General features: G+C 39.2%; 2 protein-coding genes across 6 annotated transcripts in view; both read right to left on the bottom strand.

The window, feature by feature from the left end:
- The window catches only part of PURA (purine rich element binding protein A), a 38,990-nt gene that overhangs the window by 16,032 nt on the left and 5,439 nt on the right, over positions 1–17,519 (bottom strand). For 3 of the 5 annotated variants that reach the window (XM_064484351.1, XM_064484350.1, XM_031441885.2), the window contains exon 2: positions 14,891–16,137. The exons of 1 other annotated variant lie outside the window; for it this stretch is intronic. In XM_064484351.1, the coding sequence (XP_064340421.1) occupies positions 15,025–15,993 (969 nt within the window). In that variant the 5' untranslated portion in view covers positions 15,994–16,137 and the 3' untranslated portion in view covers positions 14,891–15,024. Of the gene's footprint in view, positions 1–14,890; positions 16,138–16,660; positions 16,862–17,519 lie in introns of those variants that run through there. One more of the 5 variants, XM_064484352.1, reaches the window with a different exon arrangement.
- On the bottom strand, positions 1,387–14,733 carry IGIP (IgA inducing protein). Its single transcript, XM_064484355.1, has one exon. It carries the CDS (start codon positions 1,706–1,708, stop codon positions 1,547–1,549), a length of 162 nt encoding a protein of 53 aa, XP_064340425.1. The 5' UTR covers positions 1,709–14,733; the 3' UTR covers positions 1,387–1,546.

The raw sequence follows: 17,519 nt of genomic DNA, 5'->3' as shown, positions 1-17,519 counted from the left end.
TATTACAGATCATGGCTAGAGTTTCTACCACAACCTTCTGTACTAGAGAGCCCTCTTCTCGGACAGGGACCCAGAGATTGTCTGATCCCACCTTGAGGAGAGAGAAGAATCTGATCTCCTCAAAGTACCCACTTGCCCTCTGTGTGCCACCCAAATTAGAAGCACTGCCGAACTTAGGGAAAACCACAGTTTCTTAGTACCCGCCACCTCCACCCTTCACTACTACCTACGCGGAACAGAGGCACCGTCAGCTTTAACTTTTCATGTAGCAAAGTTTCTGTACTATTTTTACTGGAGTTGGTGGCCATCAGATGGGTGAGCTAGTTCAACAGCTAGCTAGCTATGGCTAGCTGTAGTCCAACAGATGGTTTCTCTACAAAGGAGGGCCATTTTAGCAAGAAAAAACCAAAACAGCAGCAGCAACAACAACAACAACACTTTCTTGGGATTTACTCAGGGAAGCCTGTGCTACTATGAACTTGAGATATTTCTATGGCTATGCATCCATAAAAAGAATATAACCACTGTCATATACATTTAAATAACAATGACAATTTTTTCACAGTGTGGTTTTTGCAGGAAAAAGGTTCCTGCAACTACTTGTTCCAAGCCTTCTCATACCCAGCCTGAAAGTAAGTGAAAGCGTCAGAAGAGATAACATGAGGAGAAAGCACACATAAAACTTCCAACTCCATTTCTAAAGGTTGAGGAAAATATCATACACCTGAAGCCTCTACTAGTTTTTTGTGTTAGAGGCAAAACTGGGATGGTTCTTTTTGGTCAGATAATCTCATCTTCTAAGAGAAGATCCCGCTAAAACTATGCTGAAGGATCACGCCTGTGCCACATTTTTATTGGTAACTTCATTCACTGTCTACCACCGCACTCACTAGAAATGGAGTATTGAAAGGATCTTATTTTCAAGCACAACCTCTATTTTCTGTAGAGGATTCTCTTCATCTTTTGTCATGTACTCCTTTGTAACCCTTCCACTACTCAAAATCAACTTCAAATTTAAAACAACACAAAACAAAAAGCCCTCCGTGGAAAAGGGGCATGATCAATGGGGAAAGTGTCCCTTTCTCTTTAATTGTCATGGCTTGGTTAACCGCCACACCACCAGAGAATTTTAAAAACTGACTCAAGAAGCAAGATAGGGAAGCCATTCACATAAAAACTTTAAAACTAAATAAATTTAATAGAAAATAGAGTTTTCCAGTGTGAGAGAGCACACTTAGTGCTTGTAGCCAATTAATGATCAGGCAAGTATACTTGCTACAAAATCCTGAAAATGGTTTCTATCAGAAAAAAATTCCAAGAGCAACCGTAACCACCCCCCCCAACAAAGGCACTGAAACAAAAGACTGATCTGTTTATACAGTCACATGAAAAATAAACATCTTTATTTTTTTGCCTACTTTATTTCATTTTTTCAAATAAAATTTAAATCTGTACAAAGTATACTGTTACAGTATATATTTTGTAAGAATCAATGCCTAAAAGAATCACAATACTTCAATAAGCAGTACAGCAGACCTCGCTAGTTTCAGCTTTGATATTGAACAAACTCAAGCCGGCTGATGCACAACACATTTGCTTGGTTTCCACATGGTGAGTTCCCAGCACTGAGATGGGAGAACATGACAGCAAGTATGGTTATATTACAGCCCGACACACTGCGCTTCTTCATGTGATAATAACTGCACATATTTAATACAGAATGCTCAAATTTACTTTTAAAATTGCAATTGCTTACTTCTTAGTTGGCAAAATTCAGCATTCTTAATGGGGTCCCCAAACAGTGCAAATTAATGATATTCTACTGTATAATTGGCACATCTCCAATAAGGATTAACTTGTAAACTCAAAGAATATTACAACTTTGTCCTAAATTTTAACTAACATACATCTGGTCCATTTAACCAAAGTCATTTTGGAAAGATATTAAAGAACAATTCTATTTCTGAAAGGATATTGTTTTGACCATTCTTTAGAGAAGATAAATTTTTAAATTGTCATTAAAATGTTTTACTATAAAAATTTTACAAACTTGATTAGAAATTTCAAGATTATGATTCACAGCAGACAAATACAAACTGTTTAGATTCCAACAATACCTACTCTTAGACTTTCAAATGGAGCACAACCATGCCAGCTGTGTTAACTAAAATTTTGAACAGTGTACTAAATTTATAAGTGGTGCTGGGTCTAGCAAGTGTAAATACACAGTATGTTTTAATGAAAAGAATTGTCTTCTTTATACTTTATTTGTTTTCCCATAAGAAAACATTAATGTTTACATTCTTTAATAAAGTTAGTCTTACATCAGAATATAACTTAATACTGTCAGCAACAGGGACCACACACAGTAAATAAGAAGCACATTTAAAATAAGTCTGAATTCACATAGATTAACATTTGTTGGTTAATAAAATATCGACAGTATTACAATCTTACAATATTTACAGTAAGAAAAATCTAGAGTAATATATACCTTTCACAGCAGGATTCCTTTTTTTAAATCATTATTTCTTCCAGTTTGGGATTGTGTATACACGAAAAGCTCAAATAAAGCAACTCTGCAATATAATCTTAAAATAATGACTACTGGGGAAAATTCTATCACAACCATTGAAAATAATGGTGACTTTTCACGGAGTCTGTGGCATCTGAGAACCTAGTTAATTAACCAAAGTCTTGCTCATACCAGCCTCAGTTACCCAGATTAGAGCTGCAGAACTCCGGCCTTCCCTGACTGCTAAAAACCCAACAGATTTTCTCAACATGCTATAAGAAAAGAGGGAAAATAGGTTTCAGTTCACACCTCATGGCAAGAAGCCTCCGGCCAGTGCACATTCCCTAACTTAAGCTGAAAAGAGGGCCAATTTCATCCCTAGAACATCACAAGAGTTTACCCTCCAACTACAGGACACTTCAACACCGAGCTCACTCATTCCTCAACTCTCCTACATTAGGATAAGGCATGAACTTGGCCCATATAATACACACCAGCATCTTAGAGACTTGGACTGGGGCAAAGAAATAGACTAGTGCAGTTTGCACTGAGATCAACAGGGAAAACGGGAAGCGATGCACATTTCCAATTAGAATGGCAAGAAGACCCACATCCCTAAACTGGAATTTGGCCAGGGCATCAGAGTTAGCACCCCCTCTCTGAGTACCACAAGCAGTTAGGATGTGTGCTCTGGGCCTCTTCCGAGAGAGCATCTAAAGTAACACCATGTGGGACATTAGTTCAGTGATGACTCCCAAGAAAGCAGATACAATTCTTGAATCTGGGGCTGCCCACAGCACCTGAGGTCACTCATCAGGAGCTGTGACCTGTCCCAACCTGCTTACTTTAAGAGATCTGATGGGCACAGAGCACTCAGGGATGCAGCTGCTGGCTACTTTGGACTCTAGATCTCACAGGTAATCAACAGGTATCTGGGATTGAATTAGCAAACTGTACCATAGCTCCTTAAACAGACGCTGTCTGGTTTGAAATCATGTCAAGCATGAATCTTCACTGTCAGGTCAGAAATCAAAGTGGGAGTCTTCCCACATCAGCCAAGGTTATTTTGTCAAAACCTTAGAGGAGTTGGACAGTTTTTCATGTTGTAAGTGATTAGTTTACTTATTTCAGTCAAGTTGGATTGGCAAACCAGACTGATTTATTTAGTTAGCTTTGTTTTTTTGATTCCTATGTATGTGTTAACCCAAAGCTGTTGTACTTGGGCTAAATACACTGACAGAGAAAATTCAAACAACAAAAGTTTTCAGCAAACTTCTGTGGCATTTTCTTTTTGGAAGTCAATGCAAGATCTAAAGGTATTTCTACCCAACAAAGTCTGTTTAAGTGTTTAATGTTGTTTCCTTTTTGGTCCTATACAGAATGCTATGACTTCTATATAGGTCTGAATGCTGCTCCATGTAGATTCCCTCTGTATATCTAAAAATATATACTTTTCAGTAGTTCAATACATGGTTAATCTTCCCACAGAGGAAGATTTTTGTAATCACATGTTGCAAAGTAGAAAAACATCTCCTTTCTAAGAAAGGAAATACATATACTTTCCTATTGTACACTTTTGAATAAGCCCAAAGGCATGCACCAAAAATCATTATTAAAACTAATACATGCACTAAAATGGTGTACAGTTAGACTTAAATAAGGTGCTGCTTCTCAGTTTTTAAATTTGAAGACATTTTGTCAGTTGTTGACTCAGAGATCTCCCCCTACCCCACCCACCCTACTCCATGGCATCAAGAGAGAAAAGTAAAAAGTATGCATAAACCTTTAAACTATTCTTTACATGGGGAAAGGACAGATATATCAACTATCCTATTTATAAACTGGATTCCCAGTTTTAAGTAAAACCAATATTACTGGTAAAAACTGTCAAAGCTAATACATCCAAACAAATGTTACTAGTAAATAATGTTCTACATAGAGAATAATTTACTTTGGTTTTATGTACCTTCTCAAAAATAATACCAATGTCCCATATGTCACCAAACTGATGTGTTCCAGCAAAGTTGTAAGGCAAATCTTTTTTTTTTCCCTAGTGACATCTTGTTTCCCAACAGATAAAACTAAAATCTTTTGGTGAGGAAGGGGTTAAGATACTGGCTAACCCCTTGGCATCCTGAGCATTGTAGTTTATCAAACTCTACCCTGCTAGAAGCTGTCAGGCACCCTGACCCCTGCCTTGAACCAGGAGTGGCTCCCACATCTAGAGATGCCCTGACTCCTTAAAAATAGCTCTCAGAATTTTGCTTCATTTTTCCTTCTGTCTGTATGTTCTAATGTCTAACAAAGCTGGTTGCAATGTTACATTTTGCTAATAGGGGCGACCATCTGACAATAATTCCACTGTGAAATGTTTTAAGCCAATAATTATTTCCTAATTTTATCAATTAATTACATTAAACTTCTCTCTATAGAGTTTATTTAGAGCAGAGATCCTTAACTTGAGTTTCAGAAGATGTGTGATGCCCCTGAGGTTGTATGCAAAATTACTTGTGTATGTGCATTTCCTTTCTGGGAAGAGGGTCCATCACTTTCATCAGATTATCAAAGATATCTGTGACCCCAAAAAGAGGTTACAGGGACTTAGAGGGATACCCGTAATTCATTTTATACCAGGATTGGGAAATGGGGGCAGAAAACTAAAAATGGCCTCAAAAATGGGGGGCCAAATTGTTGATCTTTTCCCTTTATTCACATTTGGGAAATAAGTGCTTCAAACTAGAAAAAAATAATTAAGCTGATTAAACTCCATTTAAAAATAATGAAAGCCACTTTCTAAAATTCTTTCATTTTTCCATATATGATAAATTTAAGTCTCCAGGAAAAGGTTTGGAGACTGAAGTTTTCTGTTTTCCCAAAGGAAATTCATAGATACAATGCTGATCATCATCCACATTCAACCTAAAACAACTCTAATGATGTAAGCCTTTAATTTACGATTTTGAGTAAAGGATTACCTAGAGTCAAATACACATTTGTCAACCTTCATTTCCCAAAATTGGTCCATATTTAGACAACCACTGGGCACAATTCCACTAGATAAAGCTAAAATCCGAACAATGGAAGCTTAACTTTCTACCCCAATTAAAAACAAAGCCGCAAGTTTCCACAATAGAGTCCAGCCACAAACATTCACACTATGTCATAGAGAACCTTCTCATTTCAAATACGTCACTGAATTTTCAACAGAATTTGCAAACAGAAGATCCAGAATGAATAGCAAAACATGCTGAGAAGAGCATGTCAAGAATTAAAACACCACCCCCGTTGCATCCCCCCCAAATCAGAAACACACTCAGGCATTCCAAAAATAAACCAGATCTGAAGAGAGGCCTCTCACTTGTTGGTTTTTAAGTACGAAGTGCGTAAAAGGCTATGGGAAAGGGACTATAAAGTGAAATAATTAAATAACTTACAAAAAAATAATTTTAGCCAACACATTTCTGTTCTATTGACAAAACTGTCAAAAACTTTTTTGCAATTTCGAACACTGTGTCGCACAATCTCACTAAGACAAAAAATATGTTCACAGGTACACTTTTTGTTCTATTCTTTCTAGAGCACATCTTGAGGTTATAAGAATGCCTCTAGTTAAAATAAAGTCTCTTATCCCTTGCCACCCTCCCCCCCTCAAAAAGTGAGTCAACCTTGAATTCCAAAAAGGAATATTCATTTAATATAATTATTTCAATACCAATTATATCACATAGATCATGAGGAAACTCCATGAGTATTATGGAAAACTACATGAAAGAGGGAGCTGCCACTTGCCACCCACTTCACTTCCAGCTTTTTTAAGCCAATAACCAGCTATACTAAAATCTCATTGACTTCAGTGAAAACACATCAACACTCCAAAATCAGGCCTTTTCAGGCTGCAAGTTGGACCTCAAAGACATCATTTCATACATATATATATATATATTTTTTTTTCCTATCCTAAGCTTTCACTTTGTCTATTCAAATAGTTTAATAAAACTCACATTTACAAAGGATTATATTGGCAAATAAAGGCCCATATTAAAAATTTTATCAAAACAAAGTTTTGCTCGTACAGAGCTAACACTAAGAAATATTTTCTTGGACTTATAAAGAATATTTAATTGCATATAAGTTTTGCTTTGGGTGGGGTTTTGAAAACAAAATTCTGTAAGAAATTAGAAAAGACTAGAAACAAAAGTGAAAGTGTCTTAACTTTCAAAAAATCAAGTGCAAAGATAAATAGTGCAAATAATGGAAAATAGAAATTTTATAGGCAACTTTACATAGTCTTTCCTGCTTTTGCACTTTTATATATTGAGAACTTTATAAACCCTAACAACTGTATGCAGCATGGAAATGGGCTATCATTTATCTCCACTGACCCAAGGGAGCCTTTCAAAGACTTGTCTTACAATCATTTAAATCACTGGTTCTTGACACAGGTTTGGGAATTCACCTCTGTTTAAACACTTCCTAAGGGAGGGGTTATTTAAGACGGCTCTGCAATGACTTAAACAAGTTATAGTATGTAACTATTATAATGTAAAATCTGACACACAATAATATGTGAAAATCATACTATGTGCCAACTCTACAAAATAAGTTAAAATAAAAATAATTATGCTATTGTTAATGAACTTGACATTTGCTAAAAAATTTACATTTCAAATACAAAATCAGAACCCCCACACACACACTTTTTTAAGCTATTTCTAAGGAGGTTTTATCACTAATGTATACAGATTTGGGTAAAATGAAACTTGAAAGTAATCTGTCAAAATCACTGAGAATAAGTCCACACTAAACTAGAAAACAGAGTTAATCCAAATATACTTGAATTATGTAACTTTAAAAACAAATATTATAGCAATTCTTTATCTTAAATAATTCAAGATGCCCCTGGGATACTGGGAACAGAAATCTAAACACTATCAGTTCACCGTACAAAGGACGTAAGAACTTCCAGGATGTACTAAATTACATTGTTAACATTTGCCACCACTGAACTCTTGGGAATTCTACAATTTTAAAGTAATACAGAGGAAAAGGAACAGAAACTTGAGTTTGTGGGGTATGTTGTCTAATTTTAGAAGTATAGTATTATTGAGGGTCTCATAAGGTTCACAATGTTAAGTGACTGCTAGGATTGCAAATAAAAAAGAAATAGAAAAGACATCTAAAACTGCAATTCAGTTTTTTTACCCGGTTTACTGTCCTCTTCTAAGAAATATACATGGACCAAAGGCTCAAGGTTCTGTAAAAGCAAAGCAAAATATGGATCTTGGTGGACTATAAAACTAAGTAATTTGACCTAAAGAACATTTTGAAAAGGAAAGGTAAACTATATTGTAACATGAGCCCAGGAGAATAGTCTGTATGATAAATATTTCTGATAGTTTAAAAATGATAACTGTGAAAAAGTTTGTAATCTTATTTCTTTTCCTCAAAATAGTAAGTCCCCAGCACCAACTTGCCTTGACCAGAAAAGTTGCCATTCCACAATTGTGCTATTTGATTTATCCAGAAAAGCAAACATCCTACACCTGAAAATAAACTTGTATAATGCATCAACATCATCATATCTAGCTACAGACCAACAGCTTTCTCATAACCAATAAGGGACACATTTTCTCTGGTTTTACTGAAACTTCCTTCGTGAAGATCAACTTCATTGTCCCTAGCAAACAACTCTCATATAAGGCTCCAACTTAGTGTCTTTTCCTACCTACAACAAAAATCTCTCCCACTTTACCTCCAAACCATTCCCTTAATATACCTTTCACATTCCCACTCATGAACACAGTAAACAGCTCTCCCATTTCTGCTCTCAAATTTCCAAACCAGTAAGTCTCAGCTTCCAGTAACTTACCTAAGATACACATACTTCTTACTTTCTTCAGTTCAAATTTCTTAAACAATTTCAACGCTCTTCAAACTGTCAACTTAAGACTATGGGGAAAACAACAGTCATAAAAAACTGTCCAATCACCACATCATACGGACATCTTTCTGGGATCAGTTAGCTATGTTCTAAGACAGGAGTCAGCAATTACTTTACCTCCCTCTTAAGGAGATAAACTGGAGTACCACTGGAAGGCCTATGACAAGAAGAATAAAGGAGACAGACAGGAAAAAGGGGAAATAAAGAAAATGCTAGGGTTATATGGTAAGGAGGTAAACCAAATGTCACCAACAACTACCTGCACTGGAAACTACCAATCCACTCCAGATCAATGGGCATTTGACTCATTCCCCAACATGAGTCTATTAATTCATTAGCTGATGGCCATCACTATTTGAGCTGGTCAATGTGAATACATAAGTCACCTGTCCCATAAGTTTGACTGCCACTTTGTAAGAAGGACATCTTTTCTTAAGTCCTCCTAGAATCCTTCTGCATTAATCCAGTTTAGAGCAAAACACATGCCAACAAGAATATTTCCATGTTTTTCAAAATTCTAGAATATAAAAGTTTGGTCCTTGAACTTGGAGGCTTCTTGAATTATTAAAGTGCACCCTAAATCAAGAAAATTAGCTCAAATTTTTTCTAGGAGATGCTACAAAAATTTAATTAGTAAGCATATTACTAATAATTATCAAAATAAAGTATGTATTCATGAAAATGCAAAAATCTTGTGATTCAAAAATGAGTAAAATATTTCTGGTCTGTAAGAAATAACTATTTTACACAGAAGATCACCACCATGTTTCTGCCTATCAAACAAGACAATTTTCCACAAAAGCAAAGCACATCAGGGAAAAAAAAGGAAATAAATACTAAACACAATATGGGGACAAAATAAAAATAAATGAGTAGCTATGAAATTCTTTTTAAGAAAAATATTTCTAACAAGTGACCTTTGTCATACTCAAGTTTTCTAAAGACATAAATTGCCTAGGATCATTCAACATCAAAACTTGGTAGTCAGTTTAGCAGTTGAGATGACAAACTATTGGCTTGAAACCAATCATATCTTTCACTTTTCACCTGGTTGTTCTTACATTAGGAAATTCTACCTGACATGCTAATGTTAGTTTAGATGATCTTCACTTAGCCCATAATATTGAAATTTCTGCTCAAAAAGAACCTATCAAATGGCCTAGGCCTTAAATTTAGGTTTTGTTCTAGGATCAAATAACCCTTCAAATAGTAAAATCAGCTTTCCCTAAAAAATTACTATAAATTCTCTACAGTAATTAATGTGCTGGGTGAAAACAGTAATTTTAATAGCAGGTCACTTTAGCTTTACACAATTTCATTATGAATGGCCTAAATTTGGTTAGCTTGCAATGAAAATAAACAGATATATTATAATAAATGATTTAAAAGTGGATAAAGTTTAAGACAACTTTGTACAAATAACTTCAGTGAATTTATTCACTTAAGCAGTTCTAATAAATTCTCTCTCCTATTCATTCCACTCTCACGAGGAAGTATATATACCTACAAATCATTAAGATACTCAAAGTTAGGGATCATCAACTATAAATGTTATACTCAGAGCTATCACCAATTTTTCAAAACCTAAGTGGCTAAAGATTCTCATTTTAGCATAAAGGATGCTACAAAGAAAGCAGAATCTCGTTCTGATAATGAAAAGGGAAAATGTCATTAGATTTGGTATCTCATTTTTTATGGGGGAAAAAATCTTAAAAGTGTGTTCACATGTAAAATAAAACAAATTGTGGAGCTATGAAAGCCACCAGAGCAACAATTTCCGAAATCCCATTCTAAAATTACATGGAAATATGTGTGTGTATGTGTTTATGTGTGTGTAATACGAAAAACAATGAGTGGGAATATTGAAGAGAGGATGAACCATGTGTGGGAGATAAAAAAAAAATCAGGTCCATGGTGGGGTCAACCATGGCTGGCGGATAACCCAAAATACCATAAAGAAAAATGTGTTAGTTTAGAAAGTTTCAACATTGCCAAATGCAAAATGTTAAAGAACAGAAAAAATGAGATAATCCCCACAAACATCAAATTTCATAAGAAAAAAATTAGAAAAAAGTGACCTATACATCTTTTTTAATATACTAAATCTTAACTGACTTAAAGATTATATAAAGTGCTTGGGTCATGGTACCCACCCAGGTTCTCATTATCAACGGACTTATCTTTTCCCCTCCCTTCCACCCAAATTTAGTTGTTTTCCTACAGAAAAAGTACAGCATTCCTATATTAATAAGTATAAGAAATGAAAACAGTGAGTACAACTGATATAGATCCATTGACTTTTATTACAAATGTACTTGATCACTTGGCTTCAAAAAGTTTAAAATCAATACCCTATTTTCTGTATGCCAGTACAAAGCAAACTGTTTTACAAATTAAATACCTAAAAATTTGACAAAAATATTAAACTTTGATGAAAAACAATTATAAAAATCCTTAATCTCTCTCTCTTCAAAAAAGGAGGCAGTCTTCCCAGTCCTATTGTACAATATTAATAATATTCACCATTTTTAGAATAGGTAGCTAAATTATATTTTTCTGTTAGCATACAAAACTCTTAGACTAATAGATTTTATTTGTATACGCTCCAGTTAAGTCTGTAAGTGCCATCTGATTGCAATATAATCAACTATCTTTAATTGAGTCCTAATTTACACTTATTTAATAATTTGCATAGTTTAAAAGGGATAAAGGTTATTCTATAACTAATTATCATAGGCTATTACAGTGCTATTTTTCAAGGCAACAAGTATTTGCTCCCAAATGAAATTATCTGTCTTCTTTAAGCAGGGGTTAAAACTGCTAGCAGCATTACCTGAAAAATCATACTGGAATAGTTATCCATATCTAGATGTGAAGACCTAAAAAATACACTGATATATTTCCCACTTAAGAGTCAAATTTCAACCCCTGCATGAGATAAATAGAAAGTGAGACTTTCAAGGTTTTTTATTTCCCTGTTAGTTTTGGTTTCTACTCTCCATGGCTTTTGAGAAGCTGGAAAAGTTTGTCTTTCCTGACTCACATTGTCTTTTTTTCCCATTTGGCAAATATTCATCTACCTTCAATCTGTATCTAGTGGAGGAAAAGCCAACATGGCTTTTCTTATGAACTTCCTTTGTTGTCAAAGGCATGTATAATGATTTCTACAGTTCTGGTTACTTTAGCTCCCTCTATGGCTGGATGACTGCTGCTTCAAACATCAGCATGATAAATAGGAGGCACAAATAAAAAGTTGCTTAAAAAAAGATTTGGTGATTTAAAAGAAAACAAACAAACAAATAACACCAAACACACACACATATATGGGCATTTCAAATCTGGTGGCTGATCTCTGGATTAAATTACTTGACAGTGTCTCTCATTTTAAAGAACACAATGCATTTGAAGTGTTCTTTTATACTTAGGCAAATAATAAAGTTTAACCAAGCTCTTGGACCTTAATTGTAAGACAAAGCAGATCATTAAAAATAAGGCATACTTGTCAGGAATTAAATTTTGTTTGCTTGTTTTTGGCACATTTGATCATACTGTCTTCTATAAATAAAGCATATGGTCAAATATACCATTTCCTTTTTTGTTTCAGCACAAACAGGGTTTACCAACTAGTAAAATAAAAACAAGGAAAAACTCCAACATAAAACACTGAGATATAGAACCTTGGTAAAGTACCGAGCACCTGGAGGAGGGAAGGGCTGGAAAAGGATGAAACAGGAGAGGGGAGAGGGAAGAATGGGAGGGTACTTGGGGAGGTAAAGTGAGATGCAAAAAAAAAAGAGCATCTTTACAGTCATTAGTCTTTTCCATGATCATGTCTTAAGTCTTAAAAGATCTGCATGTGGATTTCTTTTTCAACCCACTGACCATAAATCAGACAATGGTTTCAAAATCTTAGTAAGATTGTGTTTAACTGTTATAGTGTAAAGACAACTGCACAATGCATGTGCTTCTTGATCCGGTAGGATTCCAAACAGAATCTGAAGTCTATAGGTAAGAAAGGCTTCACTTTAGGTAACTCGGACCCTAAAGAAAACCTCATGAAAGAACTCGCATCTCAAAGAAAGGACACTTTGCCTAAGTTTGCTGTGTTTTTGTTGACTTGCACTACTTATTGCTGGCTACTATGAAACACTGATCTAGGAGTACTCCAACAACCTGTAGCACAAGGCTTAACTTTAAGAAGCTATAGTAAACAAGAGACAAAATCAAAGCAATTCTCTTTCCTAACTAGTAACAACACAGAGAATGCAGTCTTTTCCATATCACAGTTAAAGTACAGTGAACAAAACAGCTCAACAAACCTTAAGACAAAAAAGTGCAGGTTATTAATGTTTACATGCAGTTGATAAGCATTCCAAATGTCACATTATGCACTGTAAAAGCTCAACTTTACTATATGAAAATAAGAAAAATGCATCTTGGGGTAAGGGGGAAAGCAATTTAATCATTTCCAGTGATTTTGTAAGTAAAGAAACTCCTAACTATTGTACGGTCACCTCATATTTAACATCGTATGAATATTAAAAGCAAACAATTTAATGGGAAAATGCACAGTACAATGGAAATAGCTTGTTATTCAACACATACAGTAGATCTCAAAAACAAAGACAACACACTCAACCAGGGAGCTTAAAAATATCAAATCAAAACCCAAAGAACCAGCAGAAAAAAAATCCTTCAAAAAGACAACTCTTTCACCTTCCTAGGCCAATGCTTTACAATGTGAGAAGCACTGATACCTTCCAGCTCCTACAGGTGGTGTCTTCTACATACAGCAGTTAGATCTATATGGCTGGATTTGCCAAGAAAACAATTCCATCCCCAGAACTCTCTATGTCAGACAAGACCTTTTTTTTTTTTTAACCAAAATACTTTCTACATAATTCCAAACCAAAATGTACTGTTTAAGGCATCTTTTTTTATAACATTTTCTCTTCACTCAAAGATGATAGTCATGCAGCAGTTTAATGATAAAAATATATTAATATTTTACTATACAGCAGCAAGAAGTTAGTTGTCAATTAAAAGCACACGAACATCTTTAAATGAAAACCTGTAAAAGACTATCGTTACAAACAATTTCAGTTTGGAGGACACCAGCTTAGTAAAGTGCTCTCCTAAGCTTTGCATTTTCATACCCTACACCTTGAATATATGAGTTATAGAACATACTTTTGATAGAAGGCTTGTACACTTGGGGAACACAAAAACACTTAGCGTATAATGTAGCCAGTAATAACTAGCACCACAGCTACATGGAAATCCTTTACATATACCAACTTGGCTTTCACTTTTAAAATGAAGCTCAGAATCCATGGCTCAGTAGGATAACTATAATTGTGTTGCTCTGCTTTTTAACAGGTCTACATAAGTTAATAGCACTGGCAAAAATCAAAGGATAGCTTCAGACCTCTTACAAGTTTAGGAGACAGTGCTAGTGACCACAAATAGACTCACTACCTGATGTCCAAGTACAGGTTCACTGGAAATTGCTGCACGTTAGTTTTTAAAACCTTTCTACACATAATAAAAAAAATATATTATGAACGATACAAGTACATCTCATATACACAATAATGACAAAACGCCTACTCAGTCAAAGCAAACAGATGCAGAAAAATATTATGGGAGATTTCCTTTCCTTTCTTTCTCTTTTTTCTTTTACTATTTGAATAACTTTGGTTCCAACCGTAAAAATCACAACTTAGCAAATTTCATTTAAATGCCTTTTTTAATAATTTCTTCATGTTCACAGAAGTTTCACTGACCATTTTTATATGTTTAAGGTCCAGATGCAATGCATATTGTATAAAAGAGAGCACTTATTGTTTACCTTGCATGAATTAAACCTACGTACCTTTAACTCTACAAACTTCTGCATAACATTTAGACAAAGCTCAGACACACAGCATGCCTAGCCCTCATATATATACACATCTCTAATCACAGGTATATAGGGTGTCAAATATACTATAATAACCTCCATGTAAGGTTTGAAATTTGGTAACAAAATGAGAAAAACTAAAAATATTATTTTACGTGTTCTAAAATATCTCTTTTTTGTGCTAAAGTCAAATGTTAGCTCAACATGAAAAGGACTTTTATATAATTCAGCAATATTATAATCTTGACCATTTTGCAAACACTTTTAATAATAATAGCTTAAACGTGTACAAAAGTTCTTGGTTAATTAGGGAAATAAACACTCAGTTCTTTATATTTTTTAATCAAGTAGGAAACACAGTTCATATAATGTTATTACTTTTTGTATTTTTTTGTTTGTTTTTTGTTTTTAGCAGCTGCTTACTGTTTTATATGGTGGATAAAGTGGACAACATCCAGCGATGGGTGGCAAGTCAAGAAGAGAAACTGTCAGTTGGTGGAGGTTCTGTGGGTGGTGCTCCCTTGGAGTTAAGTTGTTTTTTTTTTTTTTTTTACTTTTTAACTTTTTATTTTCTCTCTTTCTTTACAGTATATTTTCTCTGTGTGTGGCTGTGTGTGTGTGTGTGTGTGTGTGCATGTGTGTGGGGTTTTTTTCCATTCAGTTTGATCAATCTTCTTCCCCTTCTTCCTCACCCTGCAGTAGCAGGGTGGCAGCGGCCGTCTCCTCCTGCTGCTGCTGCTGCTGCTGGTGAAGCTGCTCACAGGCAGCTCGCTTCTCCCTCTGCTTCTCTTGAATCTTCTTCATCTCCTCCGAGTACTTGCAGAAGGTGTGTCCGAACTTGGCCCACACCTTGTAGGGCACGGTGATGGAGTTGCGGTAAGTGGGCTTCACCTCGCTCACTCGCATAAACACGCCGTACTTGTTAGAGCCCACATCGAAGAAGAAGCGCTTGTTGTCCACAGTCAAGGAGGTGCCCTCGGGCAGCTCAGCCGGCTCCTCCTCCACTCCGTAGTCGTCGATGAGCTTGGCCAGAGCGTCGCGGAACTCGATGAGCCCCTGTGCGGGCAGTGCAATGGTCTGGCCCTGCGTGGAGCCCAGGCCGGGCCCCCGGTTGACCGTCTGGCGGATGCGCAGGAAGCGGCCACGCTGGTTCTCCTTGAGATCCATGTAGTACTTGCGGTTCTCGCGCACCAGGAACTCGCTCTTAAGCGCCCGGCGCGGCTCGTCCTGCGCCTGGGCCAGGTCGGGCGGCTGGCTGGGGCCCAGCTGCGCGTAGTGCTCGATGAAGTCGCCCAGGTAGTCGCGGAACTCCACGGCCACTGACATGGAGAGAGTGAGGCGGCTCTTGTTGCCGCCCGCGCCCACCTCAGCGATCTTCAGGAAGCGGCCCTTGGCGTTCTGCTTTACGTCCAGGTAGAAGCGCTTGTTCTGGATGTCCACCCGCTTGGAGGCCAGCTCCTGCGTCTCGTGCTGCAGCCCCCCCGGGGCCCCGCCGCCGCCGCCGCCACTGCCGCCGCCGCCCCCGCCGCCACCACCGCCCCCGCCGGAGCCCGAGCCCGAGCCTGGGTGCCCCAGGGAGCCGCCCGAGCCCAGCGCCGCACCACCCTGCTCGCTGCCGCTGTCTCGGTCCGCCATGATGCTGCGCTCCGCCGCCGCGCCGCCGCCGCCTGCCGCTCCGCCCGCCGCCGCCTCAGTCGCCTCAGCCGCCGCTGCTTTCCCTCCCCGGCTCCGCCTGCTGCCGCCGCAACCCCCACAGCCAGTCAGCCACTCTCGCGAGATCTGCGGGAGAGACGAGACAGACGAGACCCGGTAACAGGGCACTGACTCCCCAGTACAGTAGCAGGGCGCCCTACTGTACGCGCCCACCCGCCCGCCGGCACGTGACCCGCGCCCCCTCCCCGGTGTCAGCCCCCCATCCGCCCGCCCGCCAGGCGGCGCCCACCCGGCGGCCCTCACCCCACACCCCTGGCTGGGAGGGGGGAGAGCAGGACGCGCCGCGTCGCAGCTGCTGCCGCCACCACTGTGGCTGTCGCTGTTGGCCAGACCCTGGGCGGCTTCGGCCCGGGGAGTTGGGGGACTAAGGATGAGAAGGAGATTGCCATACTACGCACAGGGAACAGGCTTGAGCTCTGCTTTCCAGTGACCCCAAAGAGGATGTGAGGGGAGGGGCCTGCGCGGCGCAGTTGAGCCGGCTGCAGAGAGGGGACACCGAGTCACGGCCACCCCTCCCCTGCGGGCCCCAGCTAGATCCAGACCCAAACCCAGACAGGCCCACCCGTCGCCTGGCTGGACTGTCTCCTACCGCAGAGCCCTGGCCGCAGAGGCGGGCGAGGAAGAGGAGAGGTGGTGCGGCGGTAACCCTTAGCTGCAGAAGGGGCTGCCAGGGATGAGGACGGGGCGCCGGCAGGAGTGGCGCGGAGCAGCAGACACCTAGCCCGTCCCTCCCCTCTCCCTCCCCTCGCTCCCGCCGCTCCCCCTCCCCGCGCACGGCAGTGGCTTTGGCCTCAGATGATCCCGCTCCCCCCTCCCCCCAACCGCAGCCCCGCACAGTCGGGCAGGCGGGCGGGCGGGCGCACTCACCGGCGGGGGGGAGCCAAGCAGAGGACGGCAGGCGCACCAGGGCCCGGGTGCCCGCAGTGCCTGTTCCCGTTGGCTCTGCCCTTCCCCTCAAGTAACAATCAAAAAGAAACCCCACACTCACCCAAAAACCTTCAACCAGCCTCTCTGGGGACCACGACTGACTGCTTGCCTCCCCCTCCTCCTTCCGAGATTTGGGGAAGGGGGGCACCCTGTTTAGGGCTGAGCCCAGCCTGGGTTGCCGGCCAGCTCTGCGGATGAACCAGGCCCTGACGAGCCTTCACCCCTAGCCCACTCTTCTTCCTCTCTGGAGGGACCCAGAATGGAGGAGAAACCAAGCAGACTTTAGGAAATTCACGAGCTAAAAATGTCAGGAATTTCCTGGGAAACGCAGTTCCTTACGGGATTCATCAACGCAGGTTCGCTCGCCCCTTTTACTCCTCCTCTCAGAAACTCCAAAGTGTCAAGGAGAGCCCCTATCTCTCAAAAAGTAAAACATTAAATGATCGCTGGTTTTTAGGCAGACATCTAGGTTACCGACCATTAATTAACCAATGACAGCTAAACCAGTGACAGCTAAAGGG

This window comes from Camelus dromedarius, chromosome 3 (genome assembly GCF_036321535.1).
Source record: "Camelus dromedarius isolate mCamDro1 chromosome 3, mCamDro1.pat, whole genome shotgun sequence".
Classification (NCBI taxonomy): Eukaryota; Metazoa; Chordata; class Mammalia; order Artiodactyla; family Camelidae; genus Camelus; species Camelus dromedarius.
The sequence above is the reverse complement of the archived record's forward strand: the minus strand, read 5'-3'. Positions and strand labels throughout refer to the sequence as shown.